General features: G+C 30.3%; 1 protein-coding gene across 6 annotated transcripts in view; it reads left to right on the plus strand.

The window, feature by feature from the left end:
- Positions 1-22,657, plus strand: part of LOC142320435 (alpha-1,3-mannosyl-glycoprotein 4-beta-N-acetylglucosaminyltransferase B-like) — a 60,145-nt gene that overhangs the window by 143 nt on the left and 37,345 nt on the right. For 2 of the 6 annotated variants that reach the window (XM_075358193.1, XM_075358196.1), the window contains exons 1-2: positions 1-150; positions 6,778-7,544. The exon at positions 1-150 is cut by the window's left edge. Coding sequence is in view for 1 of the 6 variants with exons in the window: in XM_075358196.1 (XP_075214311.1) it covers positions 7,538-7,544 (7 nt within the window). In the remaining 5 variants the exon portion in view is untranslated. Of the gene's footprint in view, positions 151-6,777; positions 7,545-20,622; positions 21,264-22,657 lie in introns of those variants that run through there. The other 4 variants (XR_012755388.1, XM_075358197.1, XM_075358194.1 and 1 more) reach the window with 3 other exon arrangements.

The raw sequence follows: 22,657 nt of genomic DNA on the forward strand, positions 1-22,657 counted from the left end.
AGACTCGGGTTGATTGTAAAATGGCTATTGATGGCCTGCGATACGCTGTTCAATTTGGATCTTTGCGTCTGTGATCACACTTGATATATTATTAACTATTACTATTTCTTATGCATTGTTCATTTTATATAACGACCCTCATTGATTGAGGTAAGTTTTTTTATATTATTATTTTAATAGAATTTAAAATTATTGCTTTTCCTGGTGTATCCATACTTACGTAATGCATTTTAGAATACAATGTGCACTGTCCTATTTTTACAAAATACATAACTATTTCTTAATATCATATCCAAACATTTCTAACATTGTTTTCTATTTATAATACCGGGCGAAATGGTATCCCAAACATATACAAATAGATATGAAACAAGTTACATGCATGGTTGTAAATTTTAGGTTAAATGTTAAAAGTGGTAAAACTGTTAAGAGTCTGGTATAGTCTTAATTACTGTACATTCCACACAGACTGGAAACTGTGTGTAATACATAGTTTCCTGAATGAAAAAGCTCATTAATTTGTTGCATTCTTTCTTATGATTGTGATAATTGTAAACCATCTGCAGTGTAGGTAGTACTAATAAGAATTACTTTCTTTGATGGTAATAATGCTCAGTATTGTTCAGATTCATCTGTTTTCTTTGCCATTTTGCTGAATGTAAACATCTGTCATTTTCTTCTCTTCTTATTTGTTAATGAACCAGCTCAGAACTATTAATGTCTGAATTTTCACCTTTCCTTTAAAATGTTGAACAGATAACATTACTAAATTCTATATCTGTTCTAGTTAGACAGCATATTTAATATATATTTAAAAATGTGAACTTAATTAAAAGCATGAAACTATTGAAACACAGTGTAATGATTAATTCAATGTAAGTTTAAAATAAATAAAGGAAGTGCTTAACTGTAATTGAAATAAAGTAATTGTCAGATAACCAATTACTTAATATATACAGTTTACACAACCAACAAATTACTCCATGGCTGGAATTGTTGTACATTATTTTTCGTCCTCCGGGCTGGATTTTATCAGATTTACGTGGTAGTGAAACAATAAATCTGCCTTGATTGTTCCTAGTGGTATGAAATTAGAAGTGTGTTTCACATGTAGAACTTTCATTAACTGAAACATCAGAATCAGTTGCATGAAGTTTCCAAAAATTTTCAAATATAGTTCAATGATCTAAGTTATTGTTGCTTGTAAAAGGGGACGGAACAGTATTTTTATGTTTAAATAATAGGAAGATAACCGGTGAGAGTATATTCTAGCTTAGTCTCATGAATAATAGGATATCTTGTATCTTGAATAAATTAACAAGATAAAATAAGATCTAAATAAAATTGGGCTCCGATTAAATGATCCAGCCTGACAGACCAAAAAAATGGATAAGACCAGATAATTAAATAATTATGTGAAATATCTGCTATATGTGAAGTTCTAATATTGTTTTATATACATATATATATATATATATATATATATATATATATATATATATATATATATATAAATAAATTGCAGCTTGGAAAATTCAATTTCCATTGCCGATCTTCAATAATAATTAAATTATGAATGAACAAAAATATTATTTTGGTGCTTTCTTCACTATATTGAAACTGGATTCGTAATTTACATTAATATCTATATAATATTTGTGTAATTTAGTTTTACTTTGTTTTTTGGCCATATTCGTTATTGTAATCATTATGGATAAAGAACAAAATTATGTTAAAGAAAATCAATTAAGGACTGTATTACAAGAATTGGATTATTCGCAGATAAATAGTCAGCATAGAGTAAATAATCAAAAACATTCTGTAGGCACAACTATTAAACAATTACAATTGCAACTTACCATAATTTACCATCGTTCAAAGGTGAAATTCTTGAATGGTCTCACTTTTTTAATATATTTAATGATTTAATCCACAAGATTTAACAAATATTCAAAAATTACATTATTGACATTCAACAATTAGAGATGAAGCCTTAGCCATTATTAAAAATCTTCCAATAATTGATGAAAATTATAAAATCGCATTAGATTTATTGATAATACAACTTGATAATAAATTTATGATTGAATATTTTAATGTAGATTGCATTTTAAAATTAATTTCTGTGAAAAGAGAATCGTTAGATCTTCTATCTAAATTCATTAATGACATTTCTTCATTTGTCAACTCGCTTGAAGGAATACAACTTCCAGTTAACATATTTGAATTTATTGTAATTCAATTTCTAACAACAAAGCTAGATTATAATACTGCCAAATTATGGAATTCAGTATTGGAAATGCAAATGTTAAGTACAACAATGCATTTAAATCTTATCGCAAACATCCTACTTCCAAGGTTAGCAAGATTTATAAACTATATAATGTTAGTTACTATTCTAGATCTAACTTTAAACATAAGAATACTGTTACATTCCTTTTTACAAGCAATAATACCTTAGATCATTGAACTATACTTGAAAACGTTTGGAAAATTTATGAAGCTGATTCTGATGTTTCAGTTAATGAATCTTCTTACATGTGAAACACACTTCAAACTTAATACCACTAGAAACAATCAAGGTAGATTTATCGTTTAATTACCATGTAAATCCGATAAACTCCTGTTAGGTGACTCTTTCATTAACACTAAAATAGGTTCTTATATCTACCCATCGGGTTGGTCTAGTGGTTAACGTGTCTTCCCAAATCAGCTGATTTGGAAAGTCGAGAGTTACAGCGTTCAAGTCTTAGTAAAGCCAGTTATTTTTACACGGATTTGAATACTAGATCGTGGATACCGGTGTTCTTTGGTGGTCGGGTTTCAATTAACCACACATCTCAGGAATGGTCGAACTGAGAATGTACAAGACTACACTTCATTTACACTCATACATATCATCCTCATTCATCCTCTGAAGAATTATCTAAACTGTAGTTACCAGAGGCTGAACAGGAAAAAAAAAAGTAATGAATTAAATAAACTTAAGAACCATCAAATTATTTCTAACCAAAATAAAATCATTTCGCTTGACCTGTTTCTGGATGATTTAGGATTATTACAAGTGGGAGGTAGATTACAACACTCTTTATTTTATTATCAAACTAAACATCCTATTATTGTACACTCAAAGGCAAATATAATTAAATTATTTATTTACTGCTGAGCATTTACATCTTTTACATTCTAGTAATCGACGCATCAGTCATTAATAAATGTTTGAATTGTTCTTGCTTTCACATGAAAACTCAAATGCAACAACTAGGTCAGTTACTCTCTTTCATAGTAGTACCTTCTCGTCAATTCTCTGACTACACAGTCATTCATAGCAACGCTCAAAAGATTTATTTCACAAAGAGGTAGTCCTACCTAAATATTTTCAGATAATTGTTCCAACTTCCGTTCTGCCAAGAATATTTTGTATGACTTATTTAAATTCGGAAAATTTAAAATCAAACATTCAATCCTTTTTGTACTGAATTTACAAGACTACACTCATTACATTTCATCCTCTGAAGTATTATCTAAACGGTAGTTACCGGAGGCTAAACAGGAAAAAGAAGAGGTCCTGACCAATTAGTTAGAGTCGTTGATTTAAAGACTACGAATGGTCAGCTTCAAAGACCTGTGCATAAGTTGTGTTTGCTGCCAGTGTCTGATAATTTAAAATTATTTATTTAAAAAAAATACTTCACATGTTACTAATTGAGAATATTGTTAAAATAATAATTTTGATTGATATTATACTTTATTATTGTAACTTATTAATGCGATTTATATTACGATCATAAATGTTATATATTGATATATAATGTAATATTCTGTATAATTATATCATACTGATATGCTCTTCTAACTCTCTACTGTACGGACTATTATACTATATTTGCATGTTCATATATACTACACCCATGCACATACACAGACAACACATACAACATAAGTACACACACACATAGATATTATATGTTAGATGTGATAAGTCACTAAATGTGCAATGTCTTCATTATTTACACTTTCTAATGGCACATGGTTATTCAGACCATTGGATACATCTCTTGTGTCATGAATAACATATTTATAGAAATCTTACTCTCTATACGATTACAGGTACAATTTTCCAAGAATATATATTTACATTTATTATTAATATTATGAGCATTATTGATTATTCTTATTACTATTATTTGTATACATTATCATTGATTTGTGATCACTATTATACATTATATTGATAAAAAAATGTAAAATAAATATACCTGGTTTATCTTGTATCACTGAATTATATTAATATAACATTTATCTACCTTATATTGATTTGATATGATATTACAAGAAAAAAGAACTTCTTTTTTGACGAGCAGTATGTTCAGATTCAATTGTTTTCTTTGTCTTCTCGCTTAAATGTAAACATCTCATTTTCTTTTTAATTGTTAATGAACCATCTGATCTTAATTATTGTTAAAATTATTAATGTATGAATCTTTAGTTTCCTTTAAAATGTTGAAGAGATAACATTATACTAAATCTAGGTAGACAGATTTTTTTTTTTTTTTTTACCCTCCGGGTCCGCAGTTAAGCAATTTTTATCCGCAGGGGATGAGATGAATGCTTTGCAGCATGTGTGAAAAATCCCATGGCTGACGGGGATTCGAAATCTGTGCTATTCGGCATTTTATATCGCTCCTGCTTTGCCCATCTTTAGTAATTCTACTTCCCAGATAACAAAATTCTTCTACGTCCATAATCTTTTCTCTTCCATATTCAGTGGTCCGTCTACAATATTTCTACTACATTTCATTACTTTTGTTTTGCTCTTGTTATGTTCATGTGTAAAACTTCTTCCAAATCGTTCATTGTTTCTTCTAAATCTTTTTTACTCTCGGCCATAATTACCATGTCATCAACAAATCGTAGCATCTTTATGTTTTCACCTTGTACTGTTACTCCGGATCTAAATTGTTCTTTAATATTATTTACTGCTAGTTGTATGTAAAGATTAAAAAGTAACAGGAATAGGGAACATCCTTGTCGAACTCCCTTTTTTATTACAGCTTCTTTCTTATGTTCTTCAATTATTACTGTTGTTGTTTGGTTCCTATAAATGTTAGCAATTTTTCTTCTATCTCTGTAATTGAAACCTAAATTTTTTAAAATGCAAACATTTTATTCCAGTTTACGTTATCAAATGCGTTTTCCAAGTCTATAAATGCCACGTATGCAGGTTTGTTTTTCTTTAATCTTCCTTCTACTGTTAATCTGAATGCTAAAATTGCTTCCCTTGTCCCTATACTTTTCCTGAAACCAAACTGGTTTTCTGCTAACACTGCTTCCACTCTCCTTTCAATTCTTATGCACAGAATTCTAGTTAAGATTTTTGATGCATGACTAGTTAAGCTAATTTTACTGTATTCTTCACGTTTATCTGCTCCTGCTTTCTTCGGTATCATAACTATAACACACATTTTGGAATCTAACTGAAAAGAGATGCGATGTATATAAAGTATATAATATATTATTATTATTTACTCATCAGAATACAAGATTTAATTAACTCATTTAAATAAACTTTCTTGGATGCTAAAGTAACATCTTGAAACTTCAAAGCCAAGAGGAAAAATGATCTGTCATTAACGGTGAACCATTATGGTGTAAGCCATAATGGTGGATTGAATGTACAAGAAACTGTCAATTCATTCAACTACAGCCAACAAGTCTATTTTTTGTGAAGGTAGATACTTTCGATGGCTAAATTCTTGCTTGTGACCATAACTGTGTATAGACATCGACCGCAATTGTAATCGCGCAGCTAAAAGAAGAGTTGTTACAGTAAATTAGTCTAGTCATAAAAGGGGAGTCCGTCCCTGACTTCGTTTAACTTTATTTTATTTTTCCAATTATAAGGCCAAATTTGGTATTTTAAATCGATGCGAGAGTAGTATACGTACATTTTACTAAGGGACTAATAGCCCTATCTACGCTATTATCTATTTTATACCTAAATATAAGTTTTAAATATTTAGCTTTAACAGTAAATTGACTGCTAACTAAGATTACAATTAGCAACAGTTCCCAAGACCAGACTGCAGGTCTCTATGCCATCATTAGGTAGCCTAAAGAGGTAGCAGAAGAAAAATTAGTTAAAAAATAAAAATTGATTCATTAAATTTTAATCTCCCTCATCTAGAGTTGAAAACGATTTGTTTCTTTACGTCACTCGTATGAAAGGCAATATTCTGTTCATACATTTTGTAAATTAAGCATAGTAAACGATATTTGCTCATTAAAGCACAATAATTTTTTGATTTATTTATAACTGGAAAATAACTGATGTGTTTTTTTTTTTTTGTTGCAAAACCCAGAAATACATACATATATATATGACAAATATCAGTACACAGGATCAAAATACTGTTTAGATTTTTATCTGGAACCGATCAGAATAGATTACATAATTGTAAATTTCTAGGTTTGAGTTCATTGTTCAAAGAACTTTTATTCTGTTAATCCACATATCGATTACATTCATTGTAATTTTCCTTATATTATATAAGACTTTTTTAATATTTTATCAAAAATGTATTCATAATCGATCGTTAGAATTGAAGGAATATACTCGTGCTTGTAATGAACAACCGTAACATATAATGTGTTTTTTCACTCAATTTTTCTATATTCTCCTGAAGACTGGTGTAACAGGTGAAAACCTTTCGATACATTTTATTGATAAGAGATTGTAGATTGTTATTATTATATAATTTTTATTTCTTTTTGCAGGGAAAAAGGATGGATATCATCAGATGTGGAAGAAATTTATAAATCATAAAGATTTATTATAATTAAAATTGTAATATTATCGTAATGTATAAATTTTTTTTTACTATGTTATAAGCCTGTAATGTGAAATGTATCGTAGACGTAAATATTGTTAGGCTGTTCTTATCAAGGTTTTGCCACGGTTTCTCTTGATACAATAGGGCAAATGCCGGAACAGTTCGTTTAGTTTTCCGTGGAATTTAATCTTTGATATCCTTATTCTTACCTAAAATAATGAAAATAAATATTTATTTATAATTTTATTTTTTGTAGTTTTTTTCATCGCCTGCTTAATGCCGAATTAATGTGACCCCCATTAACCACTAAAAGTTGAAATTTAGCTCAAATACATAATTTTCTATCGGCTAGATGGCGCTTCGCCGTGTTACAGCAACCGTGTCCGTGCTGCATTATACATCGGTTTCAAAACAAGCGGAATGGAAGAGGAGGGCTGATCGCAAGGCCACCAAGGAACCTAAACGCCATTAGATTTCTTTTTGGGAGGCATATAAAAATCATTATTCGGAGAAAATCCCCGACATCAGCTATCTACAGGAGAGGGTTGTTGCAGTGCGACGGTAGCATACATTACACTCGACATCCTGACGAGTACGTGGGAAGAGCCGGATTACCGTCTGGACATTTGCAGGGCAGCGAACGGTACATATATCGAAGTACACCAAGAAAAACTTCAAAATCTACCCGTTAAGGATAGACACTAATGTACAGTAAGTAAGCTATACTACCTTAAATATAATGCCGTTTAAATCGTACTTGAAATCAAACAGTTGTTATATAAAAACTCTGTATGTATATTTATTTGAGAGTAAAATCATATTTCTATGGTTTGCATAATTTTTCCATACGCAACAGACATCCACACGTGGATCTAACTTACGAAGGATATCTCTATAGTAAATTTAAAGTAAAGTTTTAAGCGATTCAACGGAACATTTTTCCGATAGGTTATGTATAGTAAATTCAATTCGATGCCGAGTTGTTAATTGTACTTTATCGCCTGTGGTTGTGTTTTTTTTAGTATTAATACAATTTTTAACTGATTTTAATTTTTTTTTTCATTTAATTAAATATTTTGTGACACTCATTGTCATGAATTTATCACGGTTATGTATTTATCATGATTTCCCTTGATCCATCCAGAAAAATGTGGAGCGGTTCTTTTATTTTCCCGTCTAAATAACGCTATAGTACAGCTGTAGCTCTAGAAGGAAAAAGTATCCGTAATCTGTCCAATTTGGGCATACGCGGTTTTCGCCTCTACGGAACCCAAAAAACCGGATGGAAATTTTCCGAATGTTAATGTTCGTATGTACAAGTGTGCGAGTTCGGTGTGAGCCTCTAAATCGGCTTATATCACCAGATCAACCGGACCGATTTTGACCAAACACGGTCAGATTACTTCTATATACGGGGCATTGATGCGTTAAATTTTCAACTTAAAAACTCAATGGGGCACCCTCGGTATCTCGAGATTTCACCTAATTAAAGTCGTATTTTTCTTAAAAATAAAAATATTTGCGAAATCGCACCTCCACCCCAAAAAATGCTGTAAACTACTGTTATACGAGTATATTGTGACGTCACAGGTGAGCGGTAAAATTAAATAAATTAATAATATTTAAAGTGTAAAAAAATAGTTCGGACTGGCCGGTGCGGTAAGCCTCACAGCTGCAACAATCTGCCGACGGTGTAAGCGAAATTTGTTCTGTGCAACTTGTGAAATTACATTAGTTAATGCCGACTGTTGTCGCTAGTCCCGTCACACATGACGGTATGCGAATTAAATACGGTATGCGCGCGCGCTTTAGTTAGAATCATTGAATTAAGTAAACGAATAAATATACTTAAATAAAATAATAAATATTTTAAATTAAGTTGTGTGTGTAAGCCGTGCATCAGAATTAGAAATAATGGCTAATTGAATAAGACTACAGAATAAAAAATTCACAGTCCACTTACTTTATTCTATTTCTATAAAAAATTACATTTTATTTATATATTTTTGTAATTTTTTTTTTTTAGTAAAATCAAAACTAGTACACGGTTGCATAACTTCCCCAGATTTCCTCTTGACTGATTTTTATTTCAAATACGCCATTGATATTTAGAATACAATCTCGAAATATTTTTAAATATCGAGTAATAGAATTCGAGTCAGATTTGAACCCTTTTGTCAAATGACGTTTTTAGTATAAAAATTATGCAGTATTGAAATTATATCGAGGAAAAAATCAAATTTCTTAGTAAAACATTTTGTTTCCTAGTCGTTCTCCCCTTCATCAAATTATTTATATATATATATACATATGTGTGTGTGTAGATATAGATCTATTACAAAAAAGCTGTAATGAGGATTACTTGAAATTATAAAAAAAGATAAAAAAGCAATCATGAACCCCTCAAAAAGAAAATATGTTTCTTCAATTAAAAATTTACATACGCTTACATTCAAATAGTTTTAAAAATTACATTTTCTTGGTTAGCGATTCTTGTCTGATAAAAGTTTTACCTTAATTCTTGCCAGTTTGGTAAAATTAAGCCAGATTGTAGATCTAAATAAAAGAGTAAATGCTATGTTTTCTTTTCTTTATGAAATCTGAAGTGAAAAATCGAAAGAAATTGGTTTGAGAACTGTATTTTTAGTAGTCTCTGAGAAATCACTGGTTAAAAGACAAACTATGTGTAAATCGCCCGCATTATATTATGCTTCCGTTACTGAACCGTTTCAAAAAAAAATTTAACATCGGTTGTTTATTTAAAAAACAATTAAATTATTTCATTCTACATAAACAATATTACTGTGTCGATAATTTTTAAATTATAAAAAAAAACCTCAATTTCCCGTATCCTGTTCACCGTGTAAACAAATACAAATAATTTTCATTAACGCCTTCTGAATTGTGAATTATTATATATTTAGTCGCTTAATTTAGTTATCTCGATATTATTTCATCTGTTTTTATATTTATGGACTTTAATCGAACCTAATTTTATTTTGTAATCGATAGTGAAATTTTTCATGCCGATCTGATTAAGTTTTTACCACGGTTTCCCTTGATCCATCCGCACAAATGCCGGGACAGTTGCTTTTTTTTTATTAATGAAATAGCGTATTTACGCGTTCCGGAGTATTATATACTCTTATATAATATATTATTCTACACTAATCGGAATAAAAAAAATTATTTATTAACTTAATTAAACCCCAAAAGAAAAATTTATAGAGGTATCTTTTACTTTCACGTCTCGATTGAAAGTAGATGAATAACTTTAGGCGACAGAACAATCAGATAGTGTAATGCGGTGGTGTGTGTATCTTTTATTTTATCGATAGTCGGTTTGATTCACGGTAAGGGTGTGACATTTTTTATCATATGATCCTCATCATCTATATCGATTCGCTATAAATGTTGAATATCTCTCTAGAGAAACTGAATTTGAACCGCAGTTCTGCTATCTCAAACATTAGACGTAATAACAACTTCCTGATAGCCGTCCACGATGACTGAATCGGTCGCTGTTACCATCTATCTATACGATGTTTATCGTTCATTTATTATTTATTTTTTTCGATCGATGAATTAATTCACCGCAGAAGCTTACAAAGACACTTCTAAAGCGAGAACGTGAAAATGGAATTTTTAGCGTATGAAGAATACCGTGTCTGGCCGAGATTAGAACCCGGTACTCTGAATGAACGGCCGAGACGCTACCGCTCGGCTACGGAAATCGAGTAATTAATTTTATTTTTCACTTTTAAGTCGGTTCAGCTATTAACTACGTTTTGATTGTTTTGTTATACGTTTACCATAACTAGGCGCCAATTCAACCCACGACTTTTAGTGTAACAGGGGGAGCAGTTCTTTTTCCGTTGTTACAACCTTCATTCGTTTTATTTATTTAATTTTAAATACTTAGCGATATTTGATATGAAATTTCTATGCGCACGCGTGCGATTGTTTTAACGTGTACTTTTATATTAATAATAAAGTCACCTGATTTGTCAGAAATGGAACATTAAATAAACGGTAACTATCAGTTACCGTTAACTAGCATAGATGTCGCTCGGATTTCAGTTCCCCGGTGAAATAAGTCATACTGAAATTTTTAAGGCGTTATATATATAAGGGGTAAAATTGATGGTTTCTTATGTTTTTTTGACCCGAAAAATAGAATAATAAAACCCAGAACTATCATCCCTTATTTTCACGATATCCAGCGTAGAACAGAAAAGTTCAGTAACGAAAAACGTTTTTTTAGGTTTGAAGTAGAATAACTTTGTTAAACAAACTTGTAGAGAGTTTAATTCTGAGAAAATCGTTGTAATATACTGTATGGAGAAAAAAACTTTAAGGATTTGTAAAAGTAAAAACAACCGTTTTCTTTTTTTTATTTAGTAAAATATGTTTAACCTTTGAAAAATTAAAATAATTTTAATTCACTTTTTAAAAAAAATACTCACTGTGGTTTATATTTTTTTAAATTTAAAATAAACGTTGGAAAATTCCACCGTTAACATCGATGCACTTTTCAACTCGTTTCCTTGCGTTCCTTGATGAGGGGCAACAGCACTGAGAATGCAAGCGATCAGTTCGTCACGTGCGTCTACTCTTTACTTGTACACCTCTCATTTCATCCGTTCCCGTAAACAATAATCTAAGGGATTTAAGGTTCAGCTATCTACTCGGACAATTTACCAGCCCTCTACGTCCAGTCGTAGAGGGCTGGACGTAGAGTTTACGTAAATACCGGTACATTTTTCATCTAAAAACCGTCTTACTTTATTCGGCAAACGTGTCGGTATTCCATCAAGTCGATAATACATTTCGATTTGTTTCTACGATGACAAATTTTCAAGCAAAAAAATACATCGTTTAAAAATTTCTCCCCGTGACACGTTTTAGTAAGAAAGGGCCTAATTTGTTGCCGATCGTGCCGCATCAAACGTTCACCGAAAATTACGGCTGGAAATTTGATCCGACTGGAGCGTGTGGTTTTCTTCACACCACCTATGTGAATTTCACGTGTTGTTTACGCCGTTACGGGTACAAGTAGCTTCGTCCAAAAATAGTACGAACGAGATTTAAAAGTAATTATGTTAACCCGCTGAAAAAACCCGTCCGGCACGATCACCAAGCTTGAGGTGTTTTATTTTCTGGACGTGACAAGGATTCAGTCCTTGAGCGTGTAATGTCCTCCGTACTGTACTTTGTAGAATGTCGAGTAACGTAGAAATTCTTCGCGTTATCGTTTTGGAACTAAACTGTACTACTTGAAGAAATTTTTCTTTTCATCGGCTGTACCGGTTGGCGTTCAAATGAAACACGAGTGCTGTGAAGTGTGCTATTCTCACGAAGATTATTAAATTCTACAAATAAATTTGTTGTTTGCGATCTAAATTTATTACGCTAAAAAGTTGTTTTTAATTTTCATAAATTCATTCGCTGTTTTCTGTTAAATTTTGTTCCGTTTTGTTTTTAATAATAAAAGTTGATATTTTTTTGTTTTTCGTAACTTCATTTCATCAATTTTCTCAAAATTAAGTTCTCTACATGTTTTCTTAATAAAATTTACGCATTTTTCAGTCGTTTAACAAAATTATTGTACTTCAAACCTAAAAAAACGTGTTTTTCGTCACTGAATTTTTCTGTTTTACGGCGGTTATCGTAAAATCTATGGGAGATACAATATTGGGACCTGCTTTATTCGAGTTTTCAGGTGAAAATCATAAGAACCCGTCAAGTTTACTCCTTTTATGACCCCCTTAAAAATTAAGACGTTTCGGTTAATCTGTTTTGCTTAGTTTTTACACGATAAGGTTTCCGAGATTTAAGTCGTGAAGAATCTTACAAGATGTGTACTTTACACGATCTTGGTGCGATAATTTACCCTATAGATTTTTTCGGACCGGCAGATATTGTTTTTTGAATACGGGCTATGGCCTACGGAGTCCTGACGAAAGGTCGCCTATTTCGTTTTTTAGTTTGAAACGGACTCCGTTGTGCGCCGTTTTTTAACCGAATCGTGTACTACTACTATTTATCGGGATACTGACGTTCGAAAACTTAGCGAAAATATTTTACGTTTCTCTTGAAAGGATCCAAAGCTTCCTCGATAGCAGCCCTTTCCTCGATGGAATACTGTATTTTAGAATAAACATAATCGTAAAGAACGAAACTATATCGCACTGTAGCTGGAACAGTTTACAACCGACAAAAATAGACTATTAGTAATAGCAGTATTAAACGCGACGCTAAAATAACTGCAGTTCGAGCTGATTAGGTTTGATTTTAAGTCGCTCGCCCGGTATTACAATATTGAAAAAGCTGCTTCAGAAGACCTTGTATTTTTCTCAAAAGTCTGTATAAGTGTATATTTATTTATACATCTATTCAAATATTAATCCTTTAGGCCTTTTTTTTAAAAAACTTGCTTAAATCAAAATATGAATTTATATAGCAATATGTGAATTTTTGTTTTGTACCGGTAAATGATTCGTGTGATTTAGTAAATTAAAAATTCTGATGTATCCCCACATCTACATTTACGAACGGTAACATTTGTTAAGAAGTAAACGTATTTAATATTTAATAAAAATTAAAAATTGTAATTATGTAGTAACGTATTTCTTCATTCGCGCGCGCGGGTGTGCGTGCGTGCGAACTCTTGCATTACTGATAAAGACATATACACATATAGTTTTATCAAGCTGTAACATTAAATTTTATTAAATAATAGAAAGCTTCATCAACAACCTCTTGTAAATAAATTTGTACCTTCAAAACTAGATTGAACTAACATACAATCAAGTTTTGAAGGTACAAATTTATTTACTGTAATACATAATTTGTGCTAGATTTAAAAAAATTCAGATTATAATAAAAGCGAAGTGTTTAAAAAAAAATTAAATATAAATAAAATAAATGTAATAAGTAAATTTTTTATAATAATAAATGCTTTAATAGAAAAACAATACTTCGATAGGCAATGATAAAAAATAAAACAATAATTTAATAAAATTGTATCGTTCATACGCTGTGAGAGGTAATTATTTTTTGTTTAATTTTTTTGGGATGACGCATAAGTAAAACCAACTGTCAGTCTGACTAATGCGTAGACAGGAGCGGGGAGAGGGGTGGTCAAACAATGCAGGTGGCTAACTTCACTCTGATTGGCTACCCTCGGACAGTACTGGTCACGCGATGGTACAACAATTCAAATACAACCGTAAATGTGCGTACGTGTGTGTGTATTTCTGTCGAATAACAAAGTTAATATCCCTATTATATTTCTTATATAGACGTTCGATATAATTAAATTAAATCAAGATTTGTCGATTATTTTATATCTCTATTATTACATTTTATTTAAAATAATAATTTATCTCCCTTAATTTTAATAATTTTTTTAAAAATATTACGATTAAATTTATCAGTTTTGTAAAGTAATTTACAAAAAAAAAAAATTCTAATATTACATAATAACAGATAAAATTTTTCCAGTTTTATTTACAATTCGACCTAGTTATCTTTATTAATGGTATTCCTAACACGTATTAATACCTAATACATTTTTCTATTTATTTATTTGTACGGGCAATAGACCGACATTCAGTTCGTCACTTACTTTTATTTCAAATTTTAATAAAGCGTATAAAAAAGCCAATTCTGACCGAAATTTGAACACAGAACTTTCTGTCTACCTGTAATTCTGGTATCTTTTGCCAATGTTTTCATTACTATTATTTTTGTTTTTACTTTCTATTCTCTTAAATACAAGTTTAAAATTGTAATTTATCACCGATAAATTTCAAGCATTTTAAAATACGAAATTTAATATTCCAGAAACGAATAAAAGTGAAATACAAAATACCGTAAGAATTTGGTACGAAATTATATACTTATTTAGAGAATACGATTATCAAAATAAGAGTCGCTCTTGGAAAGTAATAAAACATCACAATCACTATCATCACCCCGTCTCTTAAACCTCACTCTGTCCCAGACAGCGCGAAAATTCTCTAACATTCTCTCTGTGGGTGCGTGTGCGCGCGTTTTTACACATTAACCGTACTTTGCTTAACCCACGAGTACGGTACGTTTAGATTGTGCATTTGGTTAATTATTTATTTGGTTATTTGGCATTTTATTTGGTTAATTATTTATCGGCCGATTAACCTAAAATTTATAAACAAGCGTGTAACTTTTGTTTATTTTTGGGGGATACTATGTAGCCGGTGTTATAAATAGAAAATGCAGTACGTGAAAACAAAAATAATAACACTTATTTTAAGCTATATTAAAATAATATTAATATAAAGAAACTTACCTCGATTAATAATGAAGGTCATTAAACACCAAAACAAAATAAACAACGTATAAGAAATAGTTAAACAAGAATGACCGCAGACACGAGGATCCAAATTGAACTGCATATCTAGCGCCATGTGTAATGTCGCTAGATTCCATAAGCTTTCGTTCTCTGCCACGCACGTTATTTCTCTGTCGCTTCAAACAACGTCCGAACAAATCTGCAAAATAAATTATGAAAATTGGCGCGCCAACTAAAATGTATTACCTACACTGTACTGTTTCTCCTCTCATAATAACAACCGACAGTATAGCATTAATGTTTTACAGATTTGAAAACTTTTAATTTGACAAAATAATAACTGAAACCAAATTTTCGCTTAAACCTATGTATACAAAGTTAACAAAGGAACGTAACCAACGTTAAACTGTAATGTTAAGGTTTTCAGTTATTTCCTTTTATTCGAACCCGGGACCTCCGGATAAAAGGCCCCGCAATTAGTCGAAAAATGTTTGAGATATGGAGGTCCGAATAATCGACGTTTTAACAAACATTAATCTCAGATTATATTTAATTTGAATCACAATTTTGTAACAAGAAAATCTCTGATAATTCGAGTACTTAAACAAGCAATAGTTTATGTAAATTTTACGGATAAATAAAATATGTAAGTCCGGTTAAACGAGAGCCGGATGTATAAAATCAGTGATTATTTTACTAATTGTATTATAACAACATAAAAAAAATAAACAAAAAAGTTATCAAGTATGATTTTTAAGTTTTTAACACTAATACATAAACGATAAATATCAAAGTTCATTGACCTTATTGTCAAACAAAGAATTTAACACGATTTTTTTTTTTAATATATAGATATAAATAATAGTAAAATAATAATATGATTAATTATTAAATTAAAAAATAAAAATAAATAATAAAAATTTTACAAAAATATTAAAAATTATTTTTTTCATTCATCTTCCTTACTGGTTAGCTTGGATGATGTATTTATTCTATGTAAAAGTGTTGAATAACTCAAACGCAACGCAGTGAATTACCTCATGCCGATCTTGGCTGCCAAAGGGTGAGGGGGGAAGGAAAACTTAGGTTAATTGGCAACATGGCACCTGTTGTAGTCACAATGTTAGAGCTGCGATTATATACCACTCCGTATTAAGAATAGTATTAGAAGAGAAGAGAAGTAAGAGAGAGAGAGACCCTCTGTCTCGCTTCCTCTCCATCATTGATCCCCCTACCAAACCCTCTCTCAATTTCTCTCCATCACCCTCGCTCTCTCACACTACCCACTCTGTCTCTCACTCGACCCCTCTCTCTCCCAGTCACTCTCTCACTCTCCCCCTCCGTCAATCTCTCTCGCTGTATGCGGTGGGCTACTTAAACATGTTTGTATTTTTTCAATTTTCTCACTCAAAGTGCATTTTTACAAAAACTTTGTAATAAAAAAATTGACCGTTAAGGTTTTCGACACTTTTTAAATTTATTAATGCCTTTCCGTTCGTGAAAAAGCTTTAAAAAATTTCTCGTCGGAATTATAACAAAAAAACGGTAACTGTAAATGAAAAATTTACGTAAAATTTAACCTCTGATCCAAAGATTTTTCCCGACGAGAAGAAAAGTTACAACGTCGTTTGTAGTAATAAAAAATTACGCGTATAGAATTTTATTTCGAAAATACGAGTACATCGTTAAATTATGTTACTTCAATTTTTTTTTAATTTCAGTGCTCCTTTGATCAGCAAATAAACATAGTTTTTTTGTCATTTCTTTATTTTGCGTCGTTTATAATTGTACGTAAAGAATTAGATGAACTGTAACCGATAAGGAATGCCAAACGATGCCGAGATTCGAACCTAGGAATATCGGTATATCAGTCGCTTAATTTATCAACCGATCGATCTAAGGAGGGTCGTTATATCTTTCTTAAAAATAGTTTTCCTCTAAAAGAACGATCGACTATACATTTTCAACAATGTTGTGATTTTTTTTTAATTTAGCTTAAAAAATATAAAGTAAACACGGGAAATGTTAAATATAAAAATCTGTAATGAACTATTTGTTGTATATATCTCGTTGTACTGTTTACGAATAATTTCTGCTTTAAATAATATGTATGCATAATTATTAAGATTATACAGAGTCCTTACTGGGTGTCGAACTCATATTATAAAATATTGGTTGCCTTCTACAAACTCACTACCTATGTTTTTTTCCTTTCTTACTTATATTATTAAATATATATATGTTAAATAAAAACTACGCCGATAAATTTCTAAAAATATTTTTACAAATTTATTAAAACGATTATTTGTTACTTTCTTTCCTATCAAAAAATAGTTTCTTCAAATTTTTGTGTTATTCCCGAGTATTATTCATTTATTTGAATATTTAACGATATTAATTGAGATCGGTGAACAAACGGTAAGCTATTTAGGTGTCGAACCCAGGACTCTAGTAAATCGGTATATTCTTTATAACGATACAGATGCGAATTATTTTCTTAGCTTCATTCTCGTTACCCGACTTAAAACATAATATATTTAACACGAAATACATCTAATATATTACTCACGAAATACTCTTACAAACATATAACTTGTTTATTTTTTCGATACTGTTTAGCCGCTATTAAGAGATAAATAAACAAATTTATTATTATTAAATTTATTTTGTAAAAATAGACGAGAGTAAATTAGGTTCTAACATTTTTAATCTAATAAATAATTTGAGTAACACATACACAGAATAAAACAACTGCCAATAATAATTGGCCAATAATATTAAAAAAATAAATACAACTCACCTTAATCAGTAATAAGAAATATCTCAGTAAAAAGATGTAAATTGGATGACGTCAATGTTAACTGGAAGCATTACGTATTCAGTCGGCTATCTACCGATAATTCCCGCCAATAACTAACCACAAAACAAAGCATCTCGGTGAATTTCTTTAGTTAGACTCATCTTCCCCCCACTACGGAATCGACGTCATCGAAAGACATTCGCTAGTTTAACAACAAAATTATTATATCTAAAATTTGGTTCGCAAACTGTCATCACCATCAATTTTTTTCAACATTAGAGCATCCATTACATGTCGTCTAATATTAAATTGTTTTTAAAATTGACTATCGGTCTTGACCAACTTATAATTAGATAAAATATTAAAGAGAATAAATTTTCGCTTAAAACTATAAATGGACATATTACAACAACAGCCAACCGTACACAAAGGGGTTATAACGAGATTTTTACTTATTATTTAAATACGTATAATCAATTTATATACGTAATCAAGCTCAATATATAGTACATCCGGGCGATGACAACGTTCAACCGTTTTTCGTCCTCAAAAAAAAAAAAAAATATATATATATATATATACTACATGTAAATACGGACCCCCACGCGCGCGCACGTACAATTTTGTTATTAAGTGTTATTATATTTTTTTAAATATCAATCAGGAAATAAAAAAATTGTATTATTAATCTTTTCTTTTTTAGATGTAACATGATCTACATGCTATTAGAGAAGAGGTAGCGCCAAGCTACCTGCTAGACTAAAAGTTCCAGATTCGATCGATATCTGGAACTGCAGTTTTTTTTTGAGAAGATGATCAAAAGATTTGCTTCTTTTTGAGAAGACGAACAGTCATCTTCTCAAAAAGAAAAATAACAGAACCGCATCTTTTACGATGTAGATTATAGAAACCACGAACAGTACGCAAGGGGGTAATGAATGATTAGTATTATCTCTAAATTTCACGGTTCGGCCTGTCTACAATATCCAAATCGAATGGGTGTGTAAGAGCGTACATACACCCGTAGATCTATTTATTAGTTCACTTTATTATACGTATAAAGCCTAATTTTATTTTATTTAGATCTTTTAAAATATATTTCGTCGTTTTTAACTAATACCTGGCTCTCAATGAACGAAACAGTTTGATCCAAAAATTATATTGAAATTTCTTTGAGTGACATGGAATTAAATTTTGTCGGATGTCGGATTTTTGTAATCTATTTTGTCACCTCCGTAATAGAACAACCGAATGATATACTGAGGGTTTTGGGTTCGATTCTTGGCTTGGACTTAAGACTCTGGGTATTGCCAATTAAAAGAACGTTACTCGTAGTCTGAAGATCTAAGGTTTTTTCTCAGCTTGGAGAGGGTTTGCAGCAGCGTAATATGCTTATAATTAAAAAAAAAAAAAAAATTATTCATAACGTTAAGACACTAGTTGATTGTTAGTTGCCGCACAGAATTACTTGCGTAATGCTTCTGTCTCAGTTCGCTTATATTCATATAAATATTAGATACGGAATCGATTTATTCTTCCTACAGTTCAGCTCTATCGCGTAAGGGATTTTATTAAAGCGCGTCAGACTGTTAAACTTGAACCTTTGTTGTCGAGTGGATTGAGTAATATTACATAACTGTGTTCAACAACGGGCGCTGGCCAGACAGCGCGGGAAGGAACTTGTCGTGATCTTAATACGCATTATTAAAACAAATATTCATAATCTATTTTATATTAAACAATTTATTAATCTAAACTGCCAACAAATTAATAATATCCGGTTATTTTTTTCTCTTTAATTATGAAATGAATTTTTAGGGTGTAAGAATATTGAGCCTGTCTGAGATTAGGAATTCGAAACCAGAACCTTTTGCAACATATCTTTATTTTCAAACGGTTTTTTTAATACAAGAATCAACAGTGTAATTTATTTATTAATCTATCTTATTGTACGCATTTTAAAATGTAACAATTGTATTTGTTAAAATTGAATATTTGTTTAGACAATGATTTATTAAATACAATGATACGTAGTTTGTTTATTTTGTATAAATAAGGAAAGGAAAAAGAAGATTTTCGAGTTTAATATCGCACTCAATAGTCTCTAAGGGGAGGTTAATAAACTCTTGTCTGTGTGTGTGTGCGTGTATGTGTGTGTTTTAAACGATGGCAGATTGTCATATGTACGTAATCTTTTTACTACAGAATAAATTAAATATAGATAGGTTTTATTCGTTGAAAAATTTAACGTTTTGTTTTTGAAATAACAAACCTTGAAGAAGTTTCAGAACCGTCTAATTTAGCTCCCGATTCATCGAGGATATTTACTAATGATATGAAACTTTATATAATTTTAAATTCGGTTATAAAGAGTTCCTAGACTGTAAAATCATTAAACGTTACTTAATTCCGATCACAGATGGCAGTTAACAGGTTGGAAAGCAACATAGTTAAATAAACCCGATTACTTTTTTATAGTCAAAATTTCTTTTTCTCAGAAAACCATTGAAATTCAGTTAAGAGAATGCGATTCTAATTGAAAATAAGAATTAAAGCAAACCAAATCGAATGTCTGTTAGAAATCAATCCTTTTGGTTTTTTTTGTGAAAAAATTATTAATTACATTTAAAAAATACATTTTAAAATATATTATATTAAAAAAAGTTTAAAAATATTTTAATATAAAAACATTAATTAGAAAATTAAAATTAATTATGCAGATTAATAAGAAAATAATAGTAAAAAAAACCTAACAGAATAAAATAAAAAGATGGGTTCTGAACTACGGATAGAGCGGAGAAAAAAATTTACTAACTGCGGTAACTTGTACGTGTTGGTGTAAGTAAAAGGGAGTGTACAGATAGAATTGGTCAGGAAGCGTAATTGCTGTGACTGTATCCGACTATTTCGTCCTTCAACTTGGTTCGGCTACAATTAGTCAAAACAACTGCGTGTGTCAAAATATTTATTACGTTCATGAAAAATTATATTTGTTTATATTATTTATTAGCTTCTTCCATTATATACAGCGATGGAGTAAAAATAAAGAAAACTTAGATTGTAATATTATCTAATATTTTCTTTCTGATAACTTATTAATCTAATATAAGTAGTATTAACGAACGATTAACGTTGTCATGTACAATAAATGATATTTATTTCTTTCCGATCTAATGGTGTTTTTAAAACCGTATCAAATTTTGTTTACTTATACGTTATTTGTTTTCGGTATATATAGTAGTGTTTTACACGAATCTAAACGACCATTTAGAGAAGAATTCTACATGTAAATTAGGTAAGTTCTTTCAATAAAATATTATGTAATAAGCAAAATAGTACACAAATAATGTGATTAATTACAAAAGGTTAACTCATTAGCAGGAATTATGGGAATTTAATGAACGTTTCATCATTTGCAAATTTTGTTTGGCAAAAATGATTATTTTTAGCTTAGCGAAATATATTTTTATTCTTGTTATTTTAATTTAAATTAAATAAAATATATATACGTAGATTACTTTATAAAATAATTTGCTTTCAAGTAAGTACCGTTACACTAGAAAAGGGGTTGCTCATTTATTTTTATTTAAATGTGCTCTAATAATTGCTACTTATTATTTCGGATATCAATATTTTATTGAAGTTCTGTTTTTGTTTTAAAAAATTTACGTTTTACCTGTGTCTGCATTTGGTGATTAATAATTTAGCTATCTATTTTAGGAAGGTAAATTTCCTTTTATTGTCATCGTGAAATACTTTACAAATATTTTCACACTTTTCTTGAAATTTATATTGATGTGTTCTGCAGTTCGAAACGGTCGGTTTTTACGTTAGACGGTCAGATTTATTATTAATTTTTTTATTCGACAAAATTTAGCCAAAATTTTTGTTCTGACTTTTTTTTCACCGTGATAACTTACAAATTGTACAACATAATAAATGAAAACGACTTTTAAAATTCGCCTGTATGTGTTAGCTAAAAAACATAGCTAACGGTACATAAACGGGTAATTATGAGGCTTTCAATTATTTAATTTTATCTAATATTCAATTTATTATATATAATTACAACCGCGCACGTACACATAATGATTGCACGTATACAAAAGCACATTCGCGTGCTTGCTTTTATACTTTTTTTTTGGTAAATATAATTAACAATAAAAAATGTAATGTTGCCGCTTCAGTGCCACAGAAAACGTGCTTTGCTTACTAAATCTTAAACCAAAGTGTTGGGTTCGATACCAGATTAGTATTTGAAAAATTTTCCACAACTAAACTGAACCGCAAATTATTATAGATTATAAAAAAGATTAACAAGTAGTATGTAAGGGGGTAATGATACGATTACACTAATTATAAATTTATCTAACTTAGCCGATTACAACGTTTACTGTAAGCAAATCTACAATACAAATACGCACGCGCCCAAACAAACACACACACAGTGAGAGAGAGATGAGATCTATTTATTTATTAATAATACTAAGATCAAGTAATGTGTGAACTAATCTACCTTCGTTTAGACATTTTAAGTTAGACTTTTTTCTTATATACCAATTAGCTGTCATATAGCACAACAAATTTTTTTTTTTTGTTAACTTAATTGTACGAAGTAAAGTAAGTATTATGATCGCGAAAAATTTCGTTTTTCAAATTTCAACGGAAATATCCATCTTGAACGTTCCT

The sequence above is a fragment of the Lycorma delicatula genome, chromosome 2 (assembly GCF_047948215.1).
Source record: "Lycorma delicatula isolate Av1 chromosome 2, ASM4794821v1, whole genome shotgun sequence".
Taxonomy (NCBI): Eukaryota; Metazoa; Arthropoda; class Insecta; order Hemiptera; family Fulgoridae; genus Lycorma; species Lycorma delicatula.